This window comes from Centruroides sculpturatus, unplaced genomic scaffold (genome assembly GCF_000671375.1).
Source record: "Centruroides sculpturatus isolate CEXI.00-Female unplaced genomic scaffold, Cexi_2.0 scaffold171, whole genome shotgun sequence".
NCBI classification, from domain to species: domain Eukaryota; kingdom Metazoa; phylum Arthropoda; class Arachnida; order Scorpiones; family Buthidae; genus Centruroides; species Centruroides sculpturatus.
In genome coordinates, this window is record NW_019384470.1 from 175363 (window position 1) to 200258 (window position 24896).

A 24896-nucleotide genomic window follows, 5' to 3' on the forward strand; every position below is an offset into this window, starting at 1 on the left:
AAAATTATTTAATTTGAAATATTTAACTTGTTTTATAAAATAATGTATGACGTCACTCTCGTATCTGATTTCATTCAAAACTTTATTTTCAGATTCGCTATTAAGCAATAAAAAGAAGAGAAACAAATGAAGTATTATACAACGATATGAAAAAGGAAGAATATATGTGAAGGAAATGAAAAAAAAAAAAAAAAACACAAAATGAAATGAAGAAGATATTTTAAATAATTTCCAAATATGTTATTTGTTAAAATACACTTCATATAAATTGTTTTAAGATAAATGTATAAATTACATTTATTTGTGATGTTTATACCGATTACACCAGTACTTGCAAATATTTTCAAACAGTTTATGTATGATCTATGGTGTGAGGTTATGTCGTCTAGTTAGTTGTAAGGTTTAAACTTTAGTGTAAAGAAACTTGTTAAAAGGAAATTTTTTATCATCTGCGCAGACACTTTAACAATTCTTTAAAATCAGAGATTAATTTTAGATATTTACATATTCGATTAGCAATAAATTGAAGGGAGTTTCGATTTTAATACTCTTATGATATTTTACAGGTTTAAACAATCAGAAGTCAAGAAATGGGAAGTATCTATGTGGCAGTTGCCAGAAAGAATTCGTTTCGAAAAATGGGTTAAAATTTCATCGAAGGATTCACACTGGAGAGAAACTCTTTGCCTGTGATCATTGCAAACAACGTTTTACACAAAAAATAAATCTGATTCGACATCTCCGAACTCACACGGGAGAGAAGCCATTCTCTTGCAACCATTGCAAACGAAGTTTCACACTAAAACATCATCTGATAAGACATCTTCGTCTTCACACCGGAGAGAAACCGTTTTCGTGTAATCATTGCTCAGAAAAATTTCGTTTTAAACGTTCTTTAAACTATCATATTATTAAACATCATAATAGTAATGAATAATGACTTTTGTGGAAATGATTTTAGTACATTTCTTCCGAAAATATGTAATACTCGTATTTTAGATTTTATTGAACNGATGATCTGCTTTAGTTCATCCTCACAGAAAAGTAAACTTAGGTCGTCGTACTCGTAGCGCCATCTGTTGGACATAAAGTCTTAACCCTAGATGATATCTTTTAATTTAAATGAATGCTTAATGGACAATATACAGATTATGTCCACCCTGAAGTTTCATTCTAAATATTGGTGAAAGAATTTTTGAAATCGGATGATTAGTTTCGGAGATTACCCGCTACACCCAAACTTCCAAGCATTACCTCTTTATAATATTAGTATAAATTACAAATCTCACAAAACAGAAATTTTCATAATAATTAATAATAGTCTAATATAAATAAGATGTTTTTGAAAAATAAACGATTAGTGAATATTTATTACGATAGATCGAAAAACTAACCAGCGGCAATGTATATTAACATTCGAAAATATTTATTTATAGTAAATTTTTAATCAGATATGATTCCTAGTAAATTCTATTAAAGTAAAATATCATTGAAAATTTGATGTTTAATTTTAAGATAAAAAATATCGGCAAAAATGGAAATTTCTTACAACTGGAATTACAGACTGCGCTACTGGGATTATTCAAATTTGAAAAATATTTCGTTACAACCCAATCGTTAAGAGACGTTTGAGCAAACGACGAGAAAGAAGACGGGAGATATTTTGTGTTATTAATTTATTTTCGACTAGGAAATTGTTCCAAGGAGAAATAAAAGAAAAGTTCTCGGCCATTCAAAGGTAAAACTTTATACTTAGTCCGTCGGGGCGCTGTTTTAATTATTGATTAAAAGACAATGGAACAAGTTGGTTGTTGCAATAGAGAATTCTTTGATACGCCTACAGAAATATTTCCAAAAGTTTATAAAAATTCATAACGGGTTTAAATGCAGAGTGTTTTCTTAACTGAATTCTTATTTTACAGATTATTTTGATGACTTCTGGATATTTCAGTATAAAGTTCTTACTATCCAGAACGGAGTTAGATGAAAGACGACAGCATATATGGAATCCTTAGAGGCAGGAGGATGCCTCTAAGGATTACCTGTACATGAAATTCCGCTGCAAACCGGAAGTCACGTTATTTCGATTCAAAAGTCTTCCCCCGAAAGCAGTTATAGATGATCGGCACGACTCTATTGTTAAAAGAAAAGAATGACGTACGACGGCACTGCTAATTGCAGGTGAGCGTATATTTTAAATGAAGTAAATTATCAATACGATTAAAAACTGCAGCCCGGCATTGTGATCGTGTCACAATAAATCAATCCTGATTATTAATAATTTTAAATAATAATAGTTTAAAAGTGTTCATCCCTTTTCAATAATATTCGAATGAAATGTTATTTTTCGAATTTCATTTGTAAATTTTGAAAAATACAGAAGTGAAAACAATTGGAATTTAAATATTAGATGGTGCCACTTATTTATCCCACAAAATTGGCAGTTCATTTACACAGATAGAGAAGTTGTAGACTGTATTTATATTTTTAATTATTGAATGGATTCTAACTTCTGCCCTGTTGAGTCAAATCTTTCACGAAGAAATCGAAGTAATCATGTCTAATTGTTTTTCTGCAGTCGTCTTCGGTTCCTACAGAACTGAAAAGAGAAGAAACGACAATGAATAGCTTTAACACGCAACACTTCGCTCGTTATTTCTCACGTCTTTCTGTTGGCTTTCCAGTTGAGAAAAGTCGAGGATACATTTATTTTACACTCTTACTGATATATTACTGGTACCTCACAATTCTTTGCGTATTGGAACACAGAGTGACGATACTGTTGTACTTTTTCCGTACGACAAAGTGAACGGAAGTTTATGAAATTCTCATGGAGAAATCAGGTTGTCTTTTATCATTTCTTTGATAGTCGTCACTTTATTTCAACATTCAGGAAATTAAAATAATGATTTGTAGTGCTGATCTGAAGAAAATCTCGTTCACGATTACGTTGGAAAGAAAAAAAAGGAAGATTTCTTAAGTCGCTGAAGACGATTTCTCAGGTAACATTTCTTTATCTATCGAATGGCCCTAGAGTTTGGTTTGTGGAATGTGCTAACAAGTATTGAAAGTGCTTTACGTTTTTTTGTTGAATGAAGTTTCTTGACAGTGTAAACAAACGTAAGTACATTTTTCATTTTTTCTTACGCATTGTCAAAACCACAATGATTAGAAAAAGGTTAGAAACAGTTGTTTTTAAAATTTCAAGTTTTTCAATCAAAGCTGTGAAATATGAATACAAAAGGAAATGATCTTTGTAAAATACAGTATTATCTGAACTACTTGTTTTTAAACATAGCAGACAAAACTATTTTAAATATCCTATTAATAAGTAATTAATGCCTTTCACATGTATATGTATTCCTGTTTAAGAAAATTAACTTATAAACGTTTATTTTTCAGATCTTGAAATCATCTTTAATTTTGTGGCGCGACGTTTGCATAAAACAATTTCTAAAATTATTTAATTTGAAATATTTAACTTGTTTTATAAAATAATGTATGACGTCACTCTCGTATCTGATTTCATTAAAAACTTTATTTTCAGATTCGCTATTAAGCAATAAAAAGAAGAGAAACAAATGAAGAATTGTACAAGAATATGAAAAAGGAAAAATATATGTCAAGGAAATGAAGAGAAACAGAAAATGAAATGAAAATATTTTAAATAATTTTCAAATATGTTATTTGTTAAAATACACTTCATATAAATTGTTTTGAGATAAATGTATAAATTACATTTTTTTGTGATAGTATGTTTATACTGACTACGTCAGTATTTGCAAATATTTTCAAACAGTTTATGTATGATCTATGGTGTGAGGTGATCTGGTCTAGTTAGTTGTAAGGTTTAAACTTTAGTGTAAAGAAACTTGTCAAAAGGAAATTTTTTTTTTTATCTGCACAGACACTTTAACAATCCTTTAAAATCAGAGATTAATTTTAGATATTTACATATTTGATTAGCAATAAACTGAAAGGGAGTTTCGGTTTTAATACTCTTATGATATTTTACAGGTTTAAACAATCAGAAGTCAAGAAATGGGAAGTATCGATGTGGCAGTTGCGAGAAAGAATTCGTTTCGAAAAATGGTTTAAAATATCATCAAAGGATTCACACTGGAGAGAAACTCTTTGTTTGTGATCATTGCAAACAACGTTTTACACTAGAAGGAAATCTGATTCATCATCATCGAACTCACACGGGGGAGAAGCCATTCTCTTGCGACCATTGCAAACGAAGTTTTGCACGAAAAGATTATCTGATAGGACATCTTCGTCTTCACACCGGAGAGAAGCCATTCTCGTGTAATCATTGCTCAGAAAAATTTCGTTTTAAGCCTTCTTTAGATTATCACATTATTAAACATCATAATAGTAATGAATAATGACTTTTGTGCAAATGATTTTAGTACATTTCTTCCGAAAATATGTAATACTCGTATTTTAGATTTTATTGAACATGAAACAAGAAATTTCTAAAGTTTGATTTTCTTGGTTTTGTAACTGTCATTTTGTACATAAAACAATTGATTTTATGTACATAAAACAATTGATTTTATGTACCAAAAAAGGATTTTTTTAGAATGAATACAAATTTCATTGATTAAAAAGTAATAGTTATTCATAATTATTTTTACTTGTTTAAGTACGAGTCGTTTATTTAGGGCGATAACATTTATTTCTATTATTTTCGGAGAGTTCGTTTATTGTTAGAATAAGTGTATTCAGAAACATAACAAGTAATCGTGTTCACACAAAGGTCGATTATTCTCACTCGCTTTATTGGTGCATCCGAAAGTTATTGCAATAAGGGAATTTTACTGTAAACGGCGTTTTTTAAAATCATAAACAGTAAAAAAGTTTAATAACGAAAACTTTTCATTTCAAAAAGAGATATATCACACAGACCGTTAACTTCTAAACGTTGTATACACATTAAAGTTAAATAAATACGAATTTAACATTACGGGACATAATTTATTATGTGTCATTTTTATTTGAGGTCATTTTTCTTATGTTTCATTTGGTTTTTTAATTCTGGATAGACGCTGAATTTCGCTATTTTCAATTTATACTTAGTTTTTTCGAGGAAACGTTTTATATTTGATGCGAAACATCTTTATGATGATGATAAGAATATAACCAGAGGAAAATTTAAAATCATAAAGTCTTTCTTTTCATGTAATATGACGAATAAAACTCCTTTATGTACTCACTCTTTCGACCAACATCCATCAAAATTGAACAATTGAATTCCCTTCGTATTCAAGCAATTGTGCCAAATTTCTAAACCTTTGACCTAATTAAACATATTAATTGATATACAAATCGAAATAATTGAAGCTTTCTGTAGTGCCAGGTATATGTTTTTATTAAGGTTTAATGTTTCTAGACTTTTCTGTATTAAATGTGATATGACACCCGAAACATCACCCACACAAATGAAAACAAAATTCTGCACAGTGCTGCATGGTTTTTCCATGCTGTTTCCTTCTTTTTTTTCTAATGAATCAACACAGACATTTCAACAGTGATTTTTAACAAAAATTACTGTTGAAATGTCTGGTTTTTTTGACAATAAATTTCTCTGTTTTATTTTTCTACTATAACAACATTAAACATGGAAGATGTCGTGTGATTGTTATTTTATTTATTATTTTATTTTTAAATTGTATTTATTTTTGCATCTGACAGATACATTACGACTTCCTGAATTAAAAGGTCTTATTCGTGCCATTACAGTGCTATCTTTTAACTCCAGCGTTTAATTTATTGACCAATCAATAAAACCTGCACTTAACTAATTAATTTTTATATCAATTTCGCGATATTATCTCAAAATAAAAATTTAATATCACCCAAGTTCAATAAAGAATTTGTGGTATTTCCAGAGATAATGGCTTTATGTAACATGCACTTCTAATCATAGCATCATTTTACTTCCTGAGGCGTGAATACAGAGTAAAAATGAACCCAAATTTACAAGAAGGAACATGTATGAACTGTTTCCTTATTCCTTGTTGGACGACTTCCCTCATATTTCAGATAGATCCGTTTGACTCTTGCATTTGCCGAAACAAAATTAGAATATGTAACTCCCAACAAGAAACTAAGTCCGTGTGAAACAGTTTATCGCCGTATTAAGCAGTACTTTTTTGAAGTAACAATTATCTTGGGTTAAACAACAAGAATTTTATAATAATTCATAATAAAGGTTTTCATAAATTTTTTCTGATAACAAATTCGGCTCTCACTATATCATATTATATCATTTGGCTTATATTTACAAAAGTACAAAGGTACTGTACGTAAGAGTTTATCACACCGAGTGCCCAACCTAAACATTTAAAAAATTCTTTAAATTGGGTACAAATTTAGAAATTTTATAAATATGTTAGACTAAACATCGAATGTGATAAACCTTTGCGTAAGATAATCTTTTTAGTTACATAAATCAAATACAATAATTTTAAACTCGAAAAACACTGTCTGTGTTTTTTGTTGTCACTTTGTCGACGGTAGACGTCACAAAATGGTTGTTCTATAAACTTTCATTTAATCGGAATGAAAAAATGAGTCTTTGTATGGTGAAGACAAAGATGAAACATGAAGATAACCACGGCAGAGAAAAGATTTATTTTTTTAGAAGTAAACCGTTTTTCTCGAGGCTTCTTAGGCTTACGGCTACATTCAAAGATCAATTTCGACTTCTGAGATGAGTCACTTTCTCAATTCTTTAAAATTATCCATTCTGCAAAAGAAAGAAACGAGTATTGTGAAATTAGTACTTTTAGTCATCAATTTAGACAATATTCGTATTGTCTTAATTTAATCTGAATTAAGTAAGATATATATAAATTTCTAACGTAAAAATAATTTAAATAATTCAGAAACGAGTTGATTAACTTTCCCGGCAACATTAAAAACAGCGTGTGTAGCGCCATCCGTTAAGTTACTTTATCATAAAAAAACCTAACCTGTGTAGCTATTCGCATAAACAGCATAACAGAGATTTTTCTTCATTTGAAGCATTAAAAGGCTTACATAAAAAAATAATAATTTTTTCATTCTTTCGAGTCTATTCTTTAATTCTTTGTACAGTCCAACTCAGAAGTAACAGTAAAACACTGGCTAGAAGACAAAACTAAATCTTTAACTTTCCCGGCAACATTAAAAACATCCGTTAAGACACTTTATTATAATAAACCTAAACAGTGTAGCTATTCGCATAAACAGCATAACAGAGGTTTTTCTTCNGAAAATGAAATGAAGAAGATATTTTAAATAATTTTCAAATATGTTATTTGTTAAAATACATTTCATATAAATTGTTTTGAGATAAATGTATAAATTACATTAATTTGTGGTAGCTTGGAAATATTTGCAAATACTGGTGTAAGCAGTTTACGTATGATTTGTTGTTTTATGTGGGGTGGTCCAGTTAGTTGTAAGGTATCAATTTTCGTTTAAAGAATCTTCCTAGAAAGAAAATTCTTTTTTTATCTGCACACACACTAACAGTACTTTAAAATCAGCGATAAACTTTAGATATTTACATATTCGATTAGCAATAAATTCAAGGGAGTTTCGGTTTTAATGATCTTATCATATTTTACAGGATTAAACAATCAGAAGTCAATAAATGGGAAGTATCGATGTGGCAGTTGCCAGAAAAAATTCACTTCGAAAAATGGGTTAAAATATCATCGAAGGATTCACACTGGAGAAGGGCTCTTGTCTTGCCAATACTGCAATCGTCAGTTCGCCCAATCCCGCCATCTACGTGAACACATCAAGATTCACACCGGAGAGAAACCCTTTGCCTGTGATCATTGCAAACAACGTTTTACACAAAAAGGAACTCTCATTCGACATGTTCGAACCCACACAGGGGAAAAGCCATTCTCTTGCGACCATTGCAACCGAAGTTTTACGCAAAAACATCATCTGATAGAACATCTTCGTCTTCACACCGGAGAGAAACCATTCTCGTGTAATCATTGCTCAGAAAAATTTCGTTTAAAATGTTCTTTAAAGTATCATATTATTAAACATCATAATAGTAATGAATAATGACTTTTATGGGAATGATTTTAGTACATTTCTTCAAAAAATATGTAATACTCGTATTTTAGATTTTATTAAACATGAAACAAGACGTTTCTAAACTGATTTTCTTCGTTTTGTAATTTTCATTTTGTGCATAAAACAATTGATTTATGTACCGAAAAAAATGGTTTTTAGAATAAATACAAATTTCATTGATTAAAAACTAATACAGTTATTTTTAGTTGTTTACATACGTGTCATTTATTTAGAGCGTATTAAGTGTATTCAGAAACATGACAAGTAATTGTGTTTGCACGAAGATCAATTATTGCCACTTGTCTTTATTGGCAGATCCGAAAGACATTAAAATAAGTGAATTTTTACCGTAAATGTCATCTTTTTGAAATCATAAACAGTAAAAAATTAAAAAAATAACGAAAACTTTTTATTTCAAAAAATACATATATCACACAGACAACCAACTTCTAAACACTGTATACACATTAAAGTGAAATAAATAAGCGTTAAACATTGCGGGACATAATTTTTTAGGTATCATTTGTATTTGAGAAGTTTTACATNAATAAAAGAAATACAAATATAAATTGAACAACGACCGCGTGCTCCGCATTAAGTTATGAGTTTTCTTTCATTACGTAAAATATATATATATATATAGTTCTCATTGATACGAATAAATTTGTATCGATGAGACCAATAGAACGTATTGTACGCAAAGTTGGGCCGTATTCTGGTCATCGTCTGTCGTCTCTTACAAGCCGGTCGCTGATTGGCTAATTATTTGTCTACGTCTAGAGTGATCATCGCGTCTTTCTAAACGCGATTCTGAACAATTTTTTCTTTCTTCGCTTCTCTCGTTTATCACAGACCAGCGGATAGTTGTCTTTCGACCAGTCTATCGTCTTCCGCCTGGATTTCGTTATATCCAATATGGACTGCTAGATGCTACTCGCGCTGTACAACCGTATTAGAGAACGTTCTCTACTCGGAAAAAAATATTTCCGGAGAAAAAATGCTTACGATTTTTTTCACTGCCTACTCGGAAACATCACTAATTTAATTTTTTTTTAATTATCCTACATCAATTACTAAACTATCGAATATGATGTTAATCTTATTTAGATAGTTAAGGAGAAATTAGATGGTAATATTTCGAAAAATATCNATTAAAAAAATAACGAAAACTTTTTATTTCAAAAAATACATATATCACACAGACAACCAACTTCTAAACACTGTATACACATTAAAGTGAAATAAATAAGCGTTAAACATTGCGGGACATAATTTTTTAGGTATCATTTGTATTTGAGAAGTTTTACATTATAATACATTAAAGTGATTTTTGCCTTACGAAGAGTTTGAATTTCATTGAACTGAATAAGAAAAACTGATGATGTTTTTAAACCCGAATCGCGTAACTGACAAATTAATCGACGCCAAAGTTACTACTACTATCAATTATGCTAGTTCGCCGATCGGAAAGACTCGTGTTCGAGTCTTGATCACCTTTGAAAATTTTCGGGGAAGATTTGCCCAACGTACTTATGTCATCACTGCGTAGAATTTTGTTACGAATCTGTCTCTGCAGTAATGAAAGGGTCTTCCTTGCAGACAGAACCAAAACTTTAAACAAATCAATCGTTTTGGAATAATTCTGTTTAATACTGTTAATTAATTAAATTAATGTTGAGAAAAATTCACTTTTATTTTAAAAATTCATTCAAATGTATTATTCTAAAATTAAGTAAAATATATATACTGTATATGAAACACACCTTACTACTGACAGACTGTCTATTACGTTAAACACGTTTTCAACTCAATGGGTCATCATTAGGTTATTGATGCTATACGAAACTTTACACTAGTTCGTTTACGATTGTTTTTATCGAATCACTAACTAATTGAAACTGTGCTAAATTCAAAATAAACAAAATAGAAACCATTTAAATAGTACATTAAATACCGAATCAAACAAACTAATAAAATAAGATACAATAAAATAAAGAAAAGAAATACAAATATAAATTGAACAACGACCGCGTGCTCCGCATTAAGTTATGAGTTTTCTTTCATTATGTAAAATATATACAGTATATATATATAGTTCTCATTGATACGAATAAATTCGTATCAATGAACCAATAGAACGTATTGTAAGCAAAGTTGGGCCGTATTCTGGTCTCTTACAAGCCGGTCGCTGATTGGCTAATCATTTGTCTACGTCTCGAGTGATCATCGCGTCTTTCTAAACGCGATTCTGAACAATTTTTTCTTTCTTCGCTTCTCTCGTTTATCACAGACCAGCGGGTAGTTGTCTTTTGACCAGTCTTTCGCCTGGATTTCGTTATATCCAATATGGACGGCTAGATGCTACTCGCGCTGTACAATCGTATTAGAGAACGTTCTCTACTCGGGAAAGAATATTTCCGGAGAAAAAATCCTTCCGATTTTTTCCAGTGCCTACTCGGAAACATCACTAATTTAATTTTTTTTTTAATTATCCTACATCAATTACTAAACTATCGAATATGATGTTAATCTTATTTAGATAGTTAAGGAGAAATTAGATGGTAATATTTCGAAAAATATCCAAGTATGCACACTTTTCTAACTTAGGTTATTAAAATTTTTATTTGTTAATTTAATTAAAAAACAAATTGACATTACAATCTGTAAAAACGTTATAAAACAAATAACAAATTCGTCGAAATTACGTGCTTTATTTGAACACATGCTTTCCTTGCCACGTGATCTATGATTACGTACTCCGCACTTCCGAAAATTTTACAATTTCATTGGTTATTAAAATCCTATATCGAGTTGCGCGCGCAGATTACCCAAACATGTATAATCAACCGAATAGAATCGTGACGTCAACTACAAAGACAATGTGTATGAGAGAGGAATTTCGTTTTTCGATTTGACGTCATTTGTCGATGAAAGAAGAAACGAGAGATAATCGACCAGAATATGGGCCCTGATCTATTTTAATTTTATATTATTAACTGAAGAAATGATAAGCTTTAATTATTTTATTCAGTTATTCTTTTCGTGTATAAAATATATTAAACAAATATTCAAAATAAGTGTTAAAATTTGTGCAAAAAGTAAAATCTTAATTTAATTAATTTATATTTAAAGTTAGGCTGAAAACGAAATCCAATCCTTCGGCTTAATTAATAAAATGAAAATTTTACAAAAACGTTTAAATCTCATTTTCTTTAATTTGTATTCGAATAATTTGGCTTATTTTATTTTATAACATCTTGAGATCCACTACCGAAAAAAACTATTTTTTATTGAAGTTTTATTATGCTTTTGACCTCTAGGTGTTACTTATTAGTAAATTGTCATTTTTCTAAATGTTTTTTGTTCTGGTCATTAATTAAAAACTGGCATGTGTCATATATGACACAATGGATCTCTCAAAATGGACCTGTACAAAATGCAAACTTTTCGTTCATTTAAAAATGGTTTATTTGACTGTTTTTGTACATTATTTGACATTTTATATTTAAGTATGATATGCTTTGCAACAATTTTTATTTTCCCAAGGCACAGATTTGATACAGTACACTGTTGCTCATACACATTTACATTCTTTCATTGGGCAGTGGTAATTTTTGCCATTTGCAATGATTTCTGGCTTGTGTTTCGCTTCACTTTTGCCTTGTATTTCACTGGGATGCAAAGTTGGAGTATTTTTTGTGTGATTTTCTTTTTCTTCGTCATTTGTATTGTTCCTATTGTCGTATTGTCTGTACTGTCTGAATGTGATAACGATTTTGACACTTTTTTAATATGTTTTTTGAGCAGACTAATGACTTCCATTCTCTAGGACAGTCTGCTCAAAGAACAAATGTTTTATCACTGTCTTTATCACTGAACCAGCCTTTCAGTTCAAACAAATTGCTATCAATATTATGTGCCCTATCATGTTCCTTTCCTATTTTAATGAGACAATGAGAAATTAAAACTAAATCATTGACATTTATTATAAATATGTGATTTATGATATTAAGAATTTATAAGTTCTTAATAAACAAAAGCTTTCAGACCGAATAAATAAGCAGACAAAAATAAATCAGCAAAAATTTGTGATGAATAAAAATAAATTATTATTTTTATTAATTAATTAGTTTAATAAAAAATGAAAATAAATGATAGAATACATATTGCCGTCTAATGACCAAATATCTATAAAAGTAAATAACTTGCAAATACGAAAACAGTTCATACACTGTAATGTAATTATTGTAACATAGAGATGCAATGTGTCATATACANACTGCGTAGAGTTTTGTTACGAATCTGCCTCCGCAGTAATGAAAGGGTCTTCCTTGCATACAGATTCAAAACTTTAAAAAAATCAATCCTCCTGGAATAATTCTGTTTAATAATATTAATTAATTAAATTAATGTTGAGAAAAATTCACTTTTATTTTAAAAATACATTCAAATGTATTATTCTAAAATTAAGTAAAATATATATACTGTATATGAAACACACCTTACTACTGACAGACTGTCTATTACGTTAAACACGTTTTCAACTCAATGGGTCATCATTAGGTTATTGATGCTATACGAAACTTTACACTAGTTCGTTTACGATTGTTTTTATCGAATCACTAACTAATTGAAACTGTGCTAAATTCAAAATAAACAAAATAGAAACCATTTAAATAGTACATTAAATTCCGAATCAAACAAACTAATAAAATAAGATACAATAAAATAAAGAAAAGAAATACAAATATAAATTGAACAACGACCGCGTGCTCCGCATTAAGTTATGAGTTTTCTTTCATTATGTAAAATATATACAGTATATATATATAGTTCTCATTGATACGAATAAATTCGTATCAATGAACCAATAGAACGTATTGTAAGCAAAGTTGGGCCGTATTCTGGTCTCTTACAAGCCGGTCGCTGATTGGCTAATCATTTGTCTACGTCTCGAGTGATCATCGCGTCTTTCTAAATGCGATTCTGAACAATTTTTTCTTTCTTCGCTTCTCTCGTTTATCACAGACCAGCGGGTAGTTGTCTTTTGACCAGTCTTTCGCCTGGATTTCGTTATATCCAATATGGACGGCTAGATGCTACTCGCGCTGTACAATCGTATTAGAGAAAGTTCTCTACTCGGGAAAGAATATTTCCGGAGAAAAAATCCTTCCGATTTTTTCCAGTGCCTACTCGGAAACATCACTAATTTAATTTTTTTTTTAATTATCCTACATCAATTATTAAACTATCGAATATGATGTTAATCTTATTTAGATAGTTAAGGAGAAATTAGATGGTAATATTTCGAAAAATATCCAAGTATGCACACTTTTCTAACTTAGGTTATTAAAATTTTTATTTGTTAATTTAATTAAAAAACAAATTGACATTACAATCTGTAAAAACGTTATAAAACAAATAACAAATTCGTCGAAATTACGTGCTTTATTTGAACACATGCTTTCCTTGCCACGTGATCTATGATTACGTACTCCGCACTTCCGAAAATTTTACAATTTCATTGGTTATTAAAATCCTATATCGAGTTGCGCGCGCAGATAACCCAAACATGTATAATCAACCGAATAGAATCGTGACGTCAACTACAAAGACAATGTGTATGAGAGAGGAATTTCGTTTTTCGATTTGACGTCATTTGTCGATGAAAGAAGAAACGAGAGATAATCGACCAGAATATGGGCCCTGATCTATTTTAATTTTATATTATTAACTGAAGAAATGATAAGCTTTAATTATTTTATTCAGTTATTCTTTTCGTGTATAAAATATATTAATCAAATATTCAAAATAAGTGTTAAAATTTGTGCAAAAAGTAAAATCTTAATTTAATTAATTTATATTTAAAGTTAGGCTGAAAACGAAATCCAATCCTTCGGCTTAATTAATAAAATGAAAATTTTACAAAAACGTTTAAATCTCATTTTCTTTAATTTGTATTCGAATAATTTGGCTTATTTTATTTTATAACATCTTGAGATCCACTACCGAAAAAAACTATTTTTTATTGAAGTTTTATTATGCTTTTGACCTCTAGGTGTTACTTATTAGTAAATTGTCATTTTTCTAAATGTTTTTTGTTCTGGTCATTAATTAAAAACTGGCATGTGTCATATATGACACAATGGATCTCTCAAAATGGACCTGTACAAAATGCAAACTTTTCGTTCATTTAAAAATGGTTTATTTGACTGTTTTTGTACATTATTTGACATTTTATATTTAAGTATGATATGCTTTGCAACAATTTTTATTTTCCCAAGGCACAGATTTGATACAGTACACTGTTGCTCATACACATTTACATTCTTTCATTGGGCAGTGGTAATTTTTGCCATTTGCAATGATTTCTGGCTTGTGTTTCGCTTCACTTTTGCCTTGTATTTCACTGGGATGCAAAGTTGGAGTATTTTTTGTGTGATTTTCTTTTTCTTCGTCATTTGTATTGTTCCTATTGTCGTATTGTCTGTACTGTCTGAATGTGATAACGATTTTGACACTTTTTTAATATGTTTTTTGAGCAGACTAATGACTTCCATTCTCTAGGACAGTCTGCTCAAAGAACAAATGTTTTATCACTGTCTTTATCACTGAACCAGCCTTTCAGTTCAAACAAATTGCTATCAATATTATGTGCCCTATCATGTTCCTTTCCTATTTTAATGAGACAATGAGAAATTAAAACTAAATCATTGACATTTATTATAAATATGTGATTTATGATATTAAGAATTTATAAGTTCTTAATAAACAAAAGCTTTCAGACCGAATAAATAAGCAGACAAAAATAAATCAGCAAAAATTTGTGATGAATAAAAATAAATTATTATTTTTATTAATTAATTAGTTTAATAAAAAATGAAAATAAATGATAGAATACATATTGCCGTCTAATGACCAAATATCTATAAAAGTAAATAACTTGCAAATACGAAAACAGTTCATACACTGTAATGTACACAATGTGTCGTATACGACACGTTGAAAAGTTAGCTCATCTCATGAAATACTCCTATTAATATAGTTTTTTAAAAATACTCTTTTATAATCTTAGAAGTCTCTTGAACAAAATCATGCTTAAATTGTAAAATTATAATCAATACAAATAGAAAAAACTAAATACTGACATCAAGCAATCATACTTATGATCACTTCCAAAAACACATGCTCAGACAATTACTTATATTTTCCTTTGTCTCTGTCACATTGAAATGCATGTGGTCTAATAAGCTTTACTAAACTCTAGTGACAAAATGTATAACAAATATAATTGTTTAGCAAACAAAAAAGCAGAGCTGCTTCTCATTCTTTCAGTGATCCCTCTTGGGATGCCGTGTGTCATATATGACACACGGCATCCCAAGAGGGATCACTGATTAGCAGACGCGCGATGACTTGCCTTTCTTTTATCCTATCTTGTCGATGTGTAAGACTCGGCAACCAATCTATTTCTGTGGGAACTTGCAATAATTTTTTTTTATCATCTAATGTTAGAAACGTTAAACACAAAAATTTACACCCTCAAAACGCTTGGGCTCACATTGTCGTATAAACTTGATTTATTATTGCACCTGACAGAGACACTATCATATCCTGAATTAAAATGACTTACTAGTACCATTACAGCGATGCCTTTTAGCTCCATCGTTTAATTTATTTACCAATGAATAAAGCATGCACTTAGCTAATTAATTTTTAATTCAATTCGGCGAAATTATCTCATATAATAAATATTAAATATCGCCCATTTTCAATAATGGTACTTCTAGAGATAATGGCTTTATGTAACAAGCCCTTTTATTCAGAGCATCATTTTGCTTCGTAAAGCGTGGATGACAATAAACATGAACCCAAATTTACAGAAAGGAACATGTATGAACTGTTTCCTTAGTCCTTGTTGGACGACCGCCCTCATATTTGGGCTAGATCCGTTCGAATCTTGCAATTGCCGAAACAAAATTAAAATATGTAAAATTTCAAAATTTATGAATATATACGTTCGAATAATCGAATTTTCTTTTTGGGAGCGTGCAATACTTCTCATTTGGAAAACAATACCCGGTTTAGATAAATATTCAATTTGCAACGGAGAATTTGATATACTGAAAACTCTTCATCCTACATTGTATAAATTGTTATATTCTTCTCTGTTTATCAGTTATTGTATTGTTTTCAGATGCATCAAAAGAACCAAATTAGGATTAATAAAGACATTAAAGAACGAGAATTTCCGTAGCAAAATGAAGAATAATTATAACTTATTGACAAAAATTGTTCTGCTTGTGTCTATAATTATAATAGTAGTTATTATCTCATTTATGATTTTTCTGATTTTCGTTTCTTATCCTTACATAGAAAAGAAGAAAAAATTTTTTCGTGGGGAAGCTCTATTCTGTAGTATCCAAATTTTCGTAGCTATAAGTTATCTTATAGGATAACTCGGTTTTACTTTATTAATATCGGCTTTGATATGCATCATCGTTCATCAAGAGTTCGAACAATTGTCGCGGGAATTGTATTTAATTAAAAGAGTCTGTTCAGATTTGCAGAAAAAGCTAAACGAATTAATGTTGCATCACGAAGAGCTTTGGCTTTTCGTACAACAATTGAATACCAAGTACAATTTAGTAGTTGTAATTATCTATTTTCTTGTCCTTTGGTGTACAAGTTATTTCTGCTACGCATTTTTATTTTTGGAATTTCATTATTACATGAAGTATATATTATTTTTACTTATGATAATATTCACGTGTATTTGCGTAATAGCTGGATGTCTACTGTGTTCGCTCGCATTTACGGTAATTATATTCTACATACAGTATCGACGTGTTTTTTTATTATATTTCTATACTGTTTTTTTTTTTTCCTGGTGCAGATGGAAAATACGTTTCAAGACGTCAGACAATTCGTAGGATGTGATATTGGACTGAAAAGAAAGATGAAGGTATGTTATCTATAATCATTTAATAAATAATTATTTTATATTTTCTATTCATACTTTCAGATTTTGGATTTTATGAAAAGATTTGGAAATGTCTCTTTGTCACTTTCAATAGGCGGAGTTTTAGTTGTAGATAAGAAAATAATTTTCAAGGTTGCATTACTTTTTCTTTTAATATCTTTTTCTAAGCAGATTTGATAATGATATTGCTTTATATTTCAGATGGCAAGTACACTACATTCTATTTTCTCCGGTTTCTTGAAACTGAAAACCGTTTCAAATAAGAAAGAAAACTGTGAACAGATTTATNACAGATTTGATAATAATTTTGCTTTACATTTTAGATGGCAAGTACACTACATTCCATATTCTCCGGCTTCTTAAAACTGAAAATCGCTTCAAACAACAAACAAAGCTGTGAACAGATTTATGAATTAAATTACACGAAGATAACATAAACCTTTAATAATTTGCTACTGAAATCCAGTTATTTCTCGTGCAATACGACACTTGTTGAAGGCGGTTTCGTTCTAACATGGTTTAAATATTGGTGTTATTTGTTGTACTACACACATTCTGGTTTCGCTCTAACATAATTCGAGAATTTTGAAATTCCATAGTTTTTTATTCAAGTAAGAATGTGTGTTATCTAACATTTGTCTGCGGGTTTACAATATTGAAATATTCTATTTTTCGTTGTGTTTTATCAGGTTTAATGAAAACTGGCTGTGCAGATTTTTCTTTCTTGTTTTCTTCTCTATTAATTATCTAGCTGTTTTTGTCGTTGCTTTTAGATTAAAGCCGTTAAGATTTTCATTGTGTTTTATTTTTATAGTTTAATATTGGTATTTAGTCATATTTATCTAATAACGTATAGGTAGGTGTTATTAAACTATGTAAGTTCGCAGTCCTGGATACAAATAATGGTGATTGAGCGAGCGAAAGAACTGAAGCATTTATTTATAGGAGGAGGAAAAAAATAAAATTATGTAAATTAGAGACCGATCTGAAGCAATTTCTCAGAAAATCGATTTAGAAATTTGTAGACAAAATGAGAAGGACATGATAATTTTTGATATATAATATTTCAAATCGAAACATACAGCATTTAATTCTATGGCTTTGTTTTATAAAATTATCGCTAAAGTACCGACTGTTGATTTAGAGAAACTACAATTAGTAAAGAAAATCAAAGCACGTATGGCGAAAGACTAAAGTCTTTCGCCATACGTGCTTTGATTTTCTTTACTAATTTGCTTTTATTTACTACTTAAACTAACTTTACTTTTCTTTACTTCTTTTCTATTCAATGTATTGCGTTCTTAAAGTTTGTAATAATTTAATAATCGCAGATTTTGCAAAATATTTTATAATTAATAGTTTTTGAAATAGTTGTAAGAAATTCTTTTATAAAAAATATGCGAATCTGAAAATCTGCTCTGATTCAATAACGCAAGAACATGCTACTTATGGTGTTCGTATGTCCGATTGTGACCAATTTATTTGGAAATGCAAGCAGTCTTTGAAAAACATGGCTTTGCTCTTAATTTCCATGTTCTGTTTTTATAAAAAAAGGTTTAATTTTTTCTCATTTTTTAAACTCAAACTTTTGAAAACTTAACGCAAATAATCTTCAGCACAATCAAATTTAATCATTTTCCACACTGTGGAAGACAATCAATAATTTTAATGTCAACAGAAGGAGGGGTTGAACTTATGACTATGTGAAAGTTTTGCAATTAGCTATTATCTTTTGAAATAGTTGTTAGGCATCACTTATGTAACATAATAAAGATTAAGTACAGTTTTGAATTTATTAATGTCCGCTATCTTTGTAGCTTTAGTTTCACGACTGAAAGAACAATAAAAAGTTTTCTTAAATCATCATATAATGATAGCACTTTTAACAAGTAATTGTTATGTACTTTTAGTTATAGTTAAACGTGGCTTATGAATTAATAAAACGCTTTAAATATTTTACAGTAGTTTTCATTTAAGTTGATAAAACAAATTTTCAGTAAATATTATTAAAATTTTTATAATAGATACAAACAGAGAATGTAAAAGTCTGATTTGCATTCTCAGCAATTATCTGCAAAGATCCAAACAAATAAAAATTTCTGAAGAAGTTCAGATAGCTTCTTATAAAGTGGCTGAATTAATTGCTCTTAAATTAAAACCACATAATTTGGCTGAAAAAATTATATTACCTGCTTGCCGTAAAATTGTAAAAAGAATGATTGGTGAATCAGCAGAAACTGACATTTGTAAATTACCACTTTCAAATGACACAATTCATCGCAGGATTTAGACTTGTCCCGAAATATCGAAAAAAATACTGGTAGAACTCTTGCAAATTTTAATTTTGCACTACAAATCGACGATACAACTGATATTACGGGAAAACCACACTTAATTGCATTCGTTCAATTCATTCACAAAAATGATATAATTAATCAATTTTTATGTTGTCGTGAATTATCTGACTTTTCAACAGGAAAACATATTTTCAATGTTATTAATTCGTATTTACAAGAAATTAATGTTTTGTGGAATACAGTATGTGCATTGGCATTTGCACAGACAGTGCTCCCGCTATGACTGGATCTATAAAAGGAATTTTAGCACATGTAAGAAAACATAATGCAGATATGTCAGTTACCCATTGTTTTTTGCATCGGGAAACACTTGTTACAAAACAATTACCATCAGAATTAAAAATAGTGCAGGAACAACGTGTTAAAATGATTAATTATATAAAATCAAGACCATTGCAAAATCACCTATTTAGTCAACTATGCCATGCTATGGAGTCGAAATACGAATCGTTGTTATTGCACACGGAAGTTAGGTGGTTGTTTAGAGGGAAGGTGTTATCGCTCATGCTTGAATTAAAAGACGAGATAAAGTTATTTTTGAACAAGATAATAATGATTTTGTTGATTTGTTGGATGACAAAGTATGGTGTGCTAAGCTAGCTTACTTGTCTGATATTTTCGTTTATTTTAATAACATAAATACAAGTATGCAAGGACCGAATGAAAATATTTTAAACTTCACCTATAAATTGTTGGAATTTAAATTTAAAAAAAATTACTTTATGGAAGGATAAGGCACAAGAATATAGTTTAGAAAAATTTGAGTCAGTTCCAAAAGACTGCTATAAAATAATTCATAAAATAGTTATTGATCATTTGACAATAGTTGAGCAAAGAATTGTTTATTACTTTCCAAATTTAAACATAAAAAAAATTTGATTGGATTCGAAATCCATTGGTGATAAACGACACGTTAGTGTATGAGTTAACTTTCACAGAAGAGGAAGAACTAATTTCAGTGCGTAATAACCGAGATTTAATTTCAAAACATTCAGAAGAATCAACTACAGTAGAGCCTCGATTATCCGACCCCCTATCAACCGACCGTCCTAGTCGGCAAATTTCAAATGATGTGGCGCTACAATATTTGGCTATGTCTTGGCTACTTTAATATTATTTTTAAGTGTTTTAGCTGGCAACACTGCATCGACCATGAAAGGGAGCCAGTCTTAAAACGAGGCTTAACTTTCTAATTTTTAACGATACAATAGCGACGATTATTATTTTAAAAAATTTTTGTTAGGCTTAACATCGATGAAAATTCAACGCAAAGTAGGTTAATAGCGATATATTAACATACTAATTACATGCGATATAATAATATACTACACTAATAATAGATGTTTTCATACTTTTCGGTTATCCGCCCTTTCAATTATCCGATCAACCCCAGTCCCCAATTAGGTCGGATAATCGAGGCTCTACTGTAATTCGTACTGGATTAAACTTAGATACGATTATCCGACAATATCACAAAAAAGCTTTGAGTGTGTAATTACAATTTTCCACATCTTTTTTATGCGAACTTGGATTTTCCTCCTTTGACCAACATAAAAACAAGAAAGAGATTCAGTGTTTTAAATCTGGATCACGAAATGAGAGTAGAGTTATCATTTTTACGCCCAAATATAAATGAAGTTATCAAAAAACACCAAGCTAAAATTTCGCATTAAATATAATTTTGTAATTTATCATTAAATAAACATTTTGTTTATTTTGTAATGCAATTTCATTTTATATTTCATTGAAAATTATTATCGTATGCTATTTTTACAAAATACTCTATATTATAGGTACTGTACAGCCCTCAATTAACCAAGTAAAATTTTTTACAATTTATTTTATTGTCAGTGTGCTGTAAAATTTTTAAAGTAGTAAAAGTATGCTGTGACGAAAAAAAGGTTGAGAACCACTGTTCTAGTGACATATTATTTAATAATTGCAATATAATAGCCCAATATAATCCGGTAATTGTTGGCATATTATATATTTGAACTTATNTTCTAAGCAAGTAATCATTTATTATATGTAATATTACAAATCTCACAAAGCGGAAATTTTCATAATAATTAATATATATTAATAATAATTTATTATAAATAAATTTTGTAGAATAAACGATTATTGAATATTCATTATGATAATCCCGTCTCCAGGTCGAAAAACTAACCAGCGGCACTGTATATTAAAATTCGAAAATATTTATTTATAGTGAATTATTAATGAGTGATATGATTCCTAGTAAATTCTATTCGGGTAAAATACCATTGGAAATTTGACGCTTAATTTTACGATAAAAAATATCAGCAAAAATGGAAGTTTCTTACAACTGAAATTACAGACGGCGCTGCTGGACTTATTCAAATTTGAGAAAATTTCCGTTACAACCCAATATTTAAAAGACAAGAACGAAGACGAGAGATATTTTGTGTTATTAATTTATTTTGGAGCAGGAAATTGTTCCGAGGAGAAATGGAAGAACAGTTCTCGGCCGTTCAAAGGTAAAACTTTATAATCAGTCTGTCGGGGGCTGTTTTAATTTATTGATTAGAAGACAATTGAACAAGTTGGTTCTTATTGCAATGGTCAGAATTCTTCGAAACGCCTACAGAAATATTTCGAAAAATGTATAAAAATCCATGACGAGTTTAAATGCTGAATGTTTTGTTAATTGAATTATTATATCTTCAGAACGAAGTTAGATGAAAGACGAGAGAAATTATGGAATCGTTAGAAGCAGCGGGATGTCTCGATTACCTGTTCATGAAATTCCGATGCAAACCGAAAGTCACTCTATTTCAATTGAAAAGTTTTCTCCCGAAAGCAGTTATATATAATCGGCACGACTCTAATCGACATTGCTAATTGCAGGTGAGCATATATTTTAAATGATTAAAAACTGCAGCCCGGCATTGTGACCGTGTCACAATAAATCACCCCTCATTATTAATAATTATAAATAATTATAGTTTTAAAGTATTCATCTATTTTCAATAATAATCGAATAAAATATTATTTTTCGAATTTCATTTGTAAATTTCGAAAAAATACAGAAATGAAAACAATTGGAATTTAAATATTAGATGGTGTCACTTACTTTTTTCACAAAATTGACAGTTCATTTACGGAGAAAAGTAGCAAATGCCCATTCAGATAGAAAAGTGGTAAACTGTATTTATATTTCAATTATTGAATAGATTCTAACTTCTTTCCTGATGAGTCAAATCTTTCGCGAAGAAATCGAAGGAACCGTGTCTATTTGTTTTTCTGCCGTCGTCTTCGGTTCCATCAGAAATGAAAAGAGAAGAAGAAACGAGAATAAATAGCTTTAACACGCAACACTTCGCTCGTTACTACTGACGTCTTTTCGTTGTCTTTCGTGTAGAGAAAAGTCGAGGATAGTTTCATTTTAAACTCTGTTGATACCTCACAATTCTTTGCGTATGTGAAGACAGAGTTATGATTTTGTTGTACTTTCTTCTGTATGACGAAGTGAACGGAAGCTTATGTAAATCTAATGCAGAAATGGGTTTGTCTTTTATCATTCCTTTGATAGGCGTCACTTTAATTTAACATTCAAGAAATTAAAGTAATGATTTACAGTGCTGATCTGAAGAAAATCTCGTTGACATTTACGTTAGAAAGAAAAAAAAGAAAGATTTCGTAACTAGCTGAAGACGATTTATCAGGTAAGATTTTTTGATCTATCGAATGGCCCTAGAGTTTGGTTTGTGGGGTGTGCTAACAAGTATAGAAAGTGCTTTACGTTTTTCTGTTGAATGAAGTTTCCTGGCTAAATGTACACAAACGTAAGTACATCTTTCATTTTTTCTTACGCATTGTTAAAACCACAATTTTGAAGAAAATGTGAGAAATGGTTGTTTTTAAAATTTTAAAATCTTAAATCAAAGCTGTGTAAACATGAAAATAAAAGGAAAGGTTCTTCGTAAAACACAGCATTATCTGAACTACTTGTTTCTAAACATAGCGGATAAAACTAATTTAAATATCGTAATATTAATTAATCAATGCTTTTCATATGTGTATGTATTTCTGTTTAAGAAAATTAACTTAAATTCGTTTATTTTTCAGACCTTGAACCCTGCTTTAATTTTGTGGCGTGTCCAAGAAAGAATTTCTAAAATTATTTAATTTGTTTTATAAAATAATGTAAGACGTCATTCTCGTATTTGAATTTATTGAAAACTTTATTTTCAGATTCACTATCACCCAATAAAGAGAAGAGTAACAAATGAAGAATTATACAAGAATATGAAAACGAAGAGAAACAGAAAATGAAATGAAGAAGATATTTTAAATAATTTCGAAATATGTTATTTCTTAAAATACACTTCATATAAATTGTTTTGAGATAAATGTATAAATTACATTAATTAGTGATAGTATGGTTATTTTGATTGAAAATATTTGTGAATACTGCTGTAAGCAGTTTATGTATGATCTATGGTGTGATGTGATGTGGTCCAGTTAGTTGTAAGGTTTAAACTTTAGTTTAAAGAAACTTGTTAAAAGGAAAATTTTTTTATCTGCACACACTTTTTAACAATCCTTTAAAATCAGAGATTAATTTTAGATATTTACATATTCGATTAGCAATAAATTGAAGGGAGTTTTAGTTTTAATGCTCTTATATTTTACAGGTTTAAACAATCAGAACTCAAGAAATGGGAAGTATCGATGTGGCAGTTGCCAGAAAGAATTCGTTTCGAAAAATGGGTTAAAATATCATCGAAGGATTCACACTGGAGAAGGGCTCTTGTCTTGCCAATACTGTAATCGTCAGTTTATCCATTCCAGCATTCTACAAAACCACGTCAAGACTCACACCGGTGAGAAATCTTTTATTTGTAATCATTGCAAGAAACGTTTTGCACATAAAGGAAATCTGAATCGACATCTTCGTCTTCACACCGGAGAGAAACCATTCTCGTGTAACCATTGCTCACAAAAATTTCGTTTTAAGCCTTCTTTAGATTATCATATTATTAAACATCATAATAGTAATGAATAATGACTTTTGTGCAAATGATTTTAGTACATTTCTTTGAAAAATATCTAATACTCGTATTTTCAATTTTATTGAACATGAAACAAGAAATTTCTAAAGTTTTATTTTCTTAGTTTTGTACATTTCATTTTGTACATAAAACAGTTGATTTTATGTATCGAAAAAAAGATGGTTTGTAAAATTAATTCAAATTTAATTGATTAAAAAGTGATAGTTATTTATAATTATTTTTACTTGTTTAAGTACGAGTCATTTATTTATGGCAATAACATTCATTTCTATTATTTACGGAGAGTTCGTTTATTGTTTGAGTAATGTATTCAGAAACATGACAAGTAATCGTGTTTGCACAAAAATCAATTATTGTCACTCGCTTTTTTGGCAGATCCGAAAGTTATTACAATAAGTGAATTTTAATGTAATCGTCGTTTTTTTAATC

At 29.6% G+C, this 24896-nt stretch overlaps 1 protein-coding gene and 2 long non-coding RNA genes across 3 annotated transcripts; all 3 read left to right on the forward strand.

Moving 5' to 3' along the window:
• The first annotated feature begins 378 nt into the window (after positions 1-378).
• LOC111621129 (gastrula zinc finger protein XlCGF57.1-like) lies at positions 379-24508 on the forward strand. The gene is made up of 8 exons (XM_023363199.1): positions 379-388; positions 567-935; positions 4012-4377; positions 5933-5964; positions 7552-8065; positions 16876-16907; positions 16985-17053; positions 24023-24508. The coding sequence occupies exons 1-8, from the start codon at positions 379-381 to the stop codon at positions 24458-24460; spliced, it is 1830 nt and encodes a 609-aa protein (XP_023218967.1). The 3' UTR covers positions 24461-24508.
• LOC111621145 lies at positions 1599-2837 on the forward strand. Its single transcript, XR_002756010.1, has 3 exons — positions 1599-1738; positions 1923-2181; positions 2579-2837. It is a non-coding gene; the product is annotated as an uncharacterized LOC111621145 (long non-coding RNA).
• LOC111621144 lies at positions 21790-23509 on the forward strand. The gene is made up of 3 exons (XR_002756009.1): positions 21790-21929; positions 22120-22957; positions 23032-23509. It is a non-coding gene; the product is annotated as an uncharacterized LOC111621144 (long non-coding RNA).
• Positions 24509-24896: the final 388 nt, after the last annotated feature.

Coding starts and splice junctions, on each gene's coding strand:
- LOC111621129 (XM_023363199.1), top strand. Junction 936..4,011: donor ACATCATAATAGTAATGAAT/AATGACTTTTGT, acceptor TCTTATGATATT/TTACAGGTTTAAACAATCAG. Junction 16,908..16,984: donor TGTGTTCGCTCGCATTTACG/GTAATTATATTC, acceptor TTCCTGGTGCAG/ATGGAAAATACGTTTCAAGA.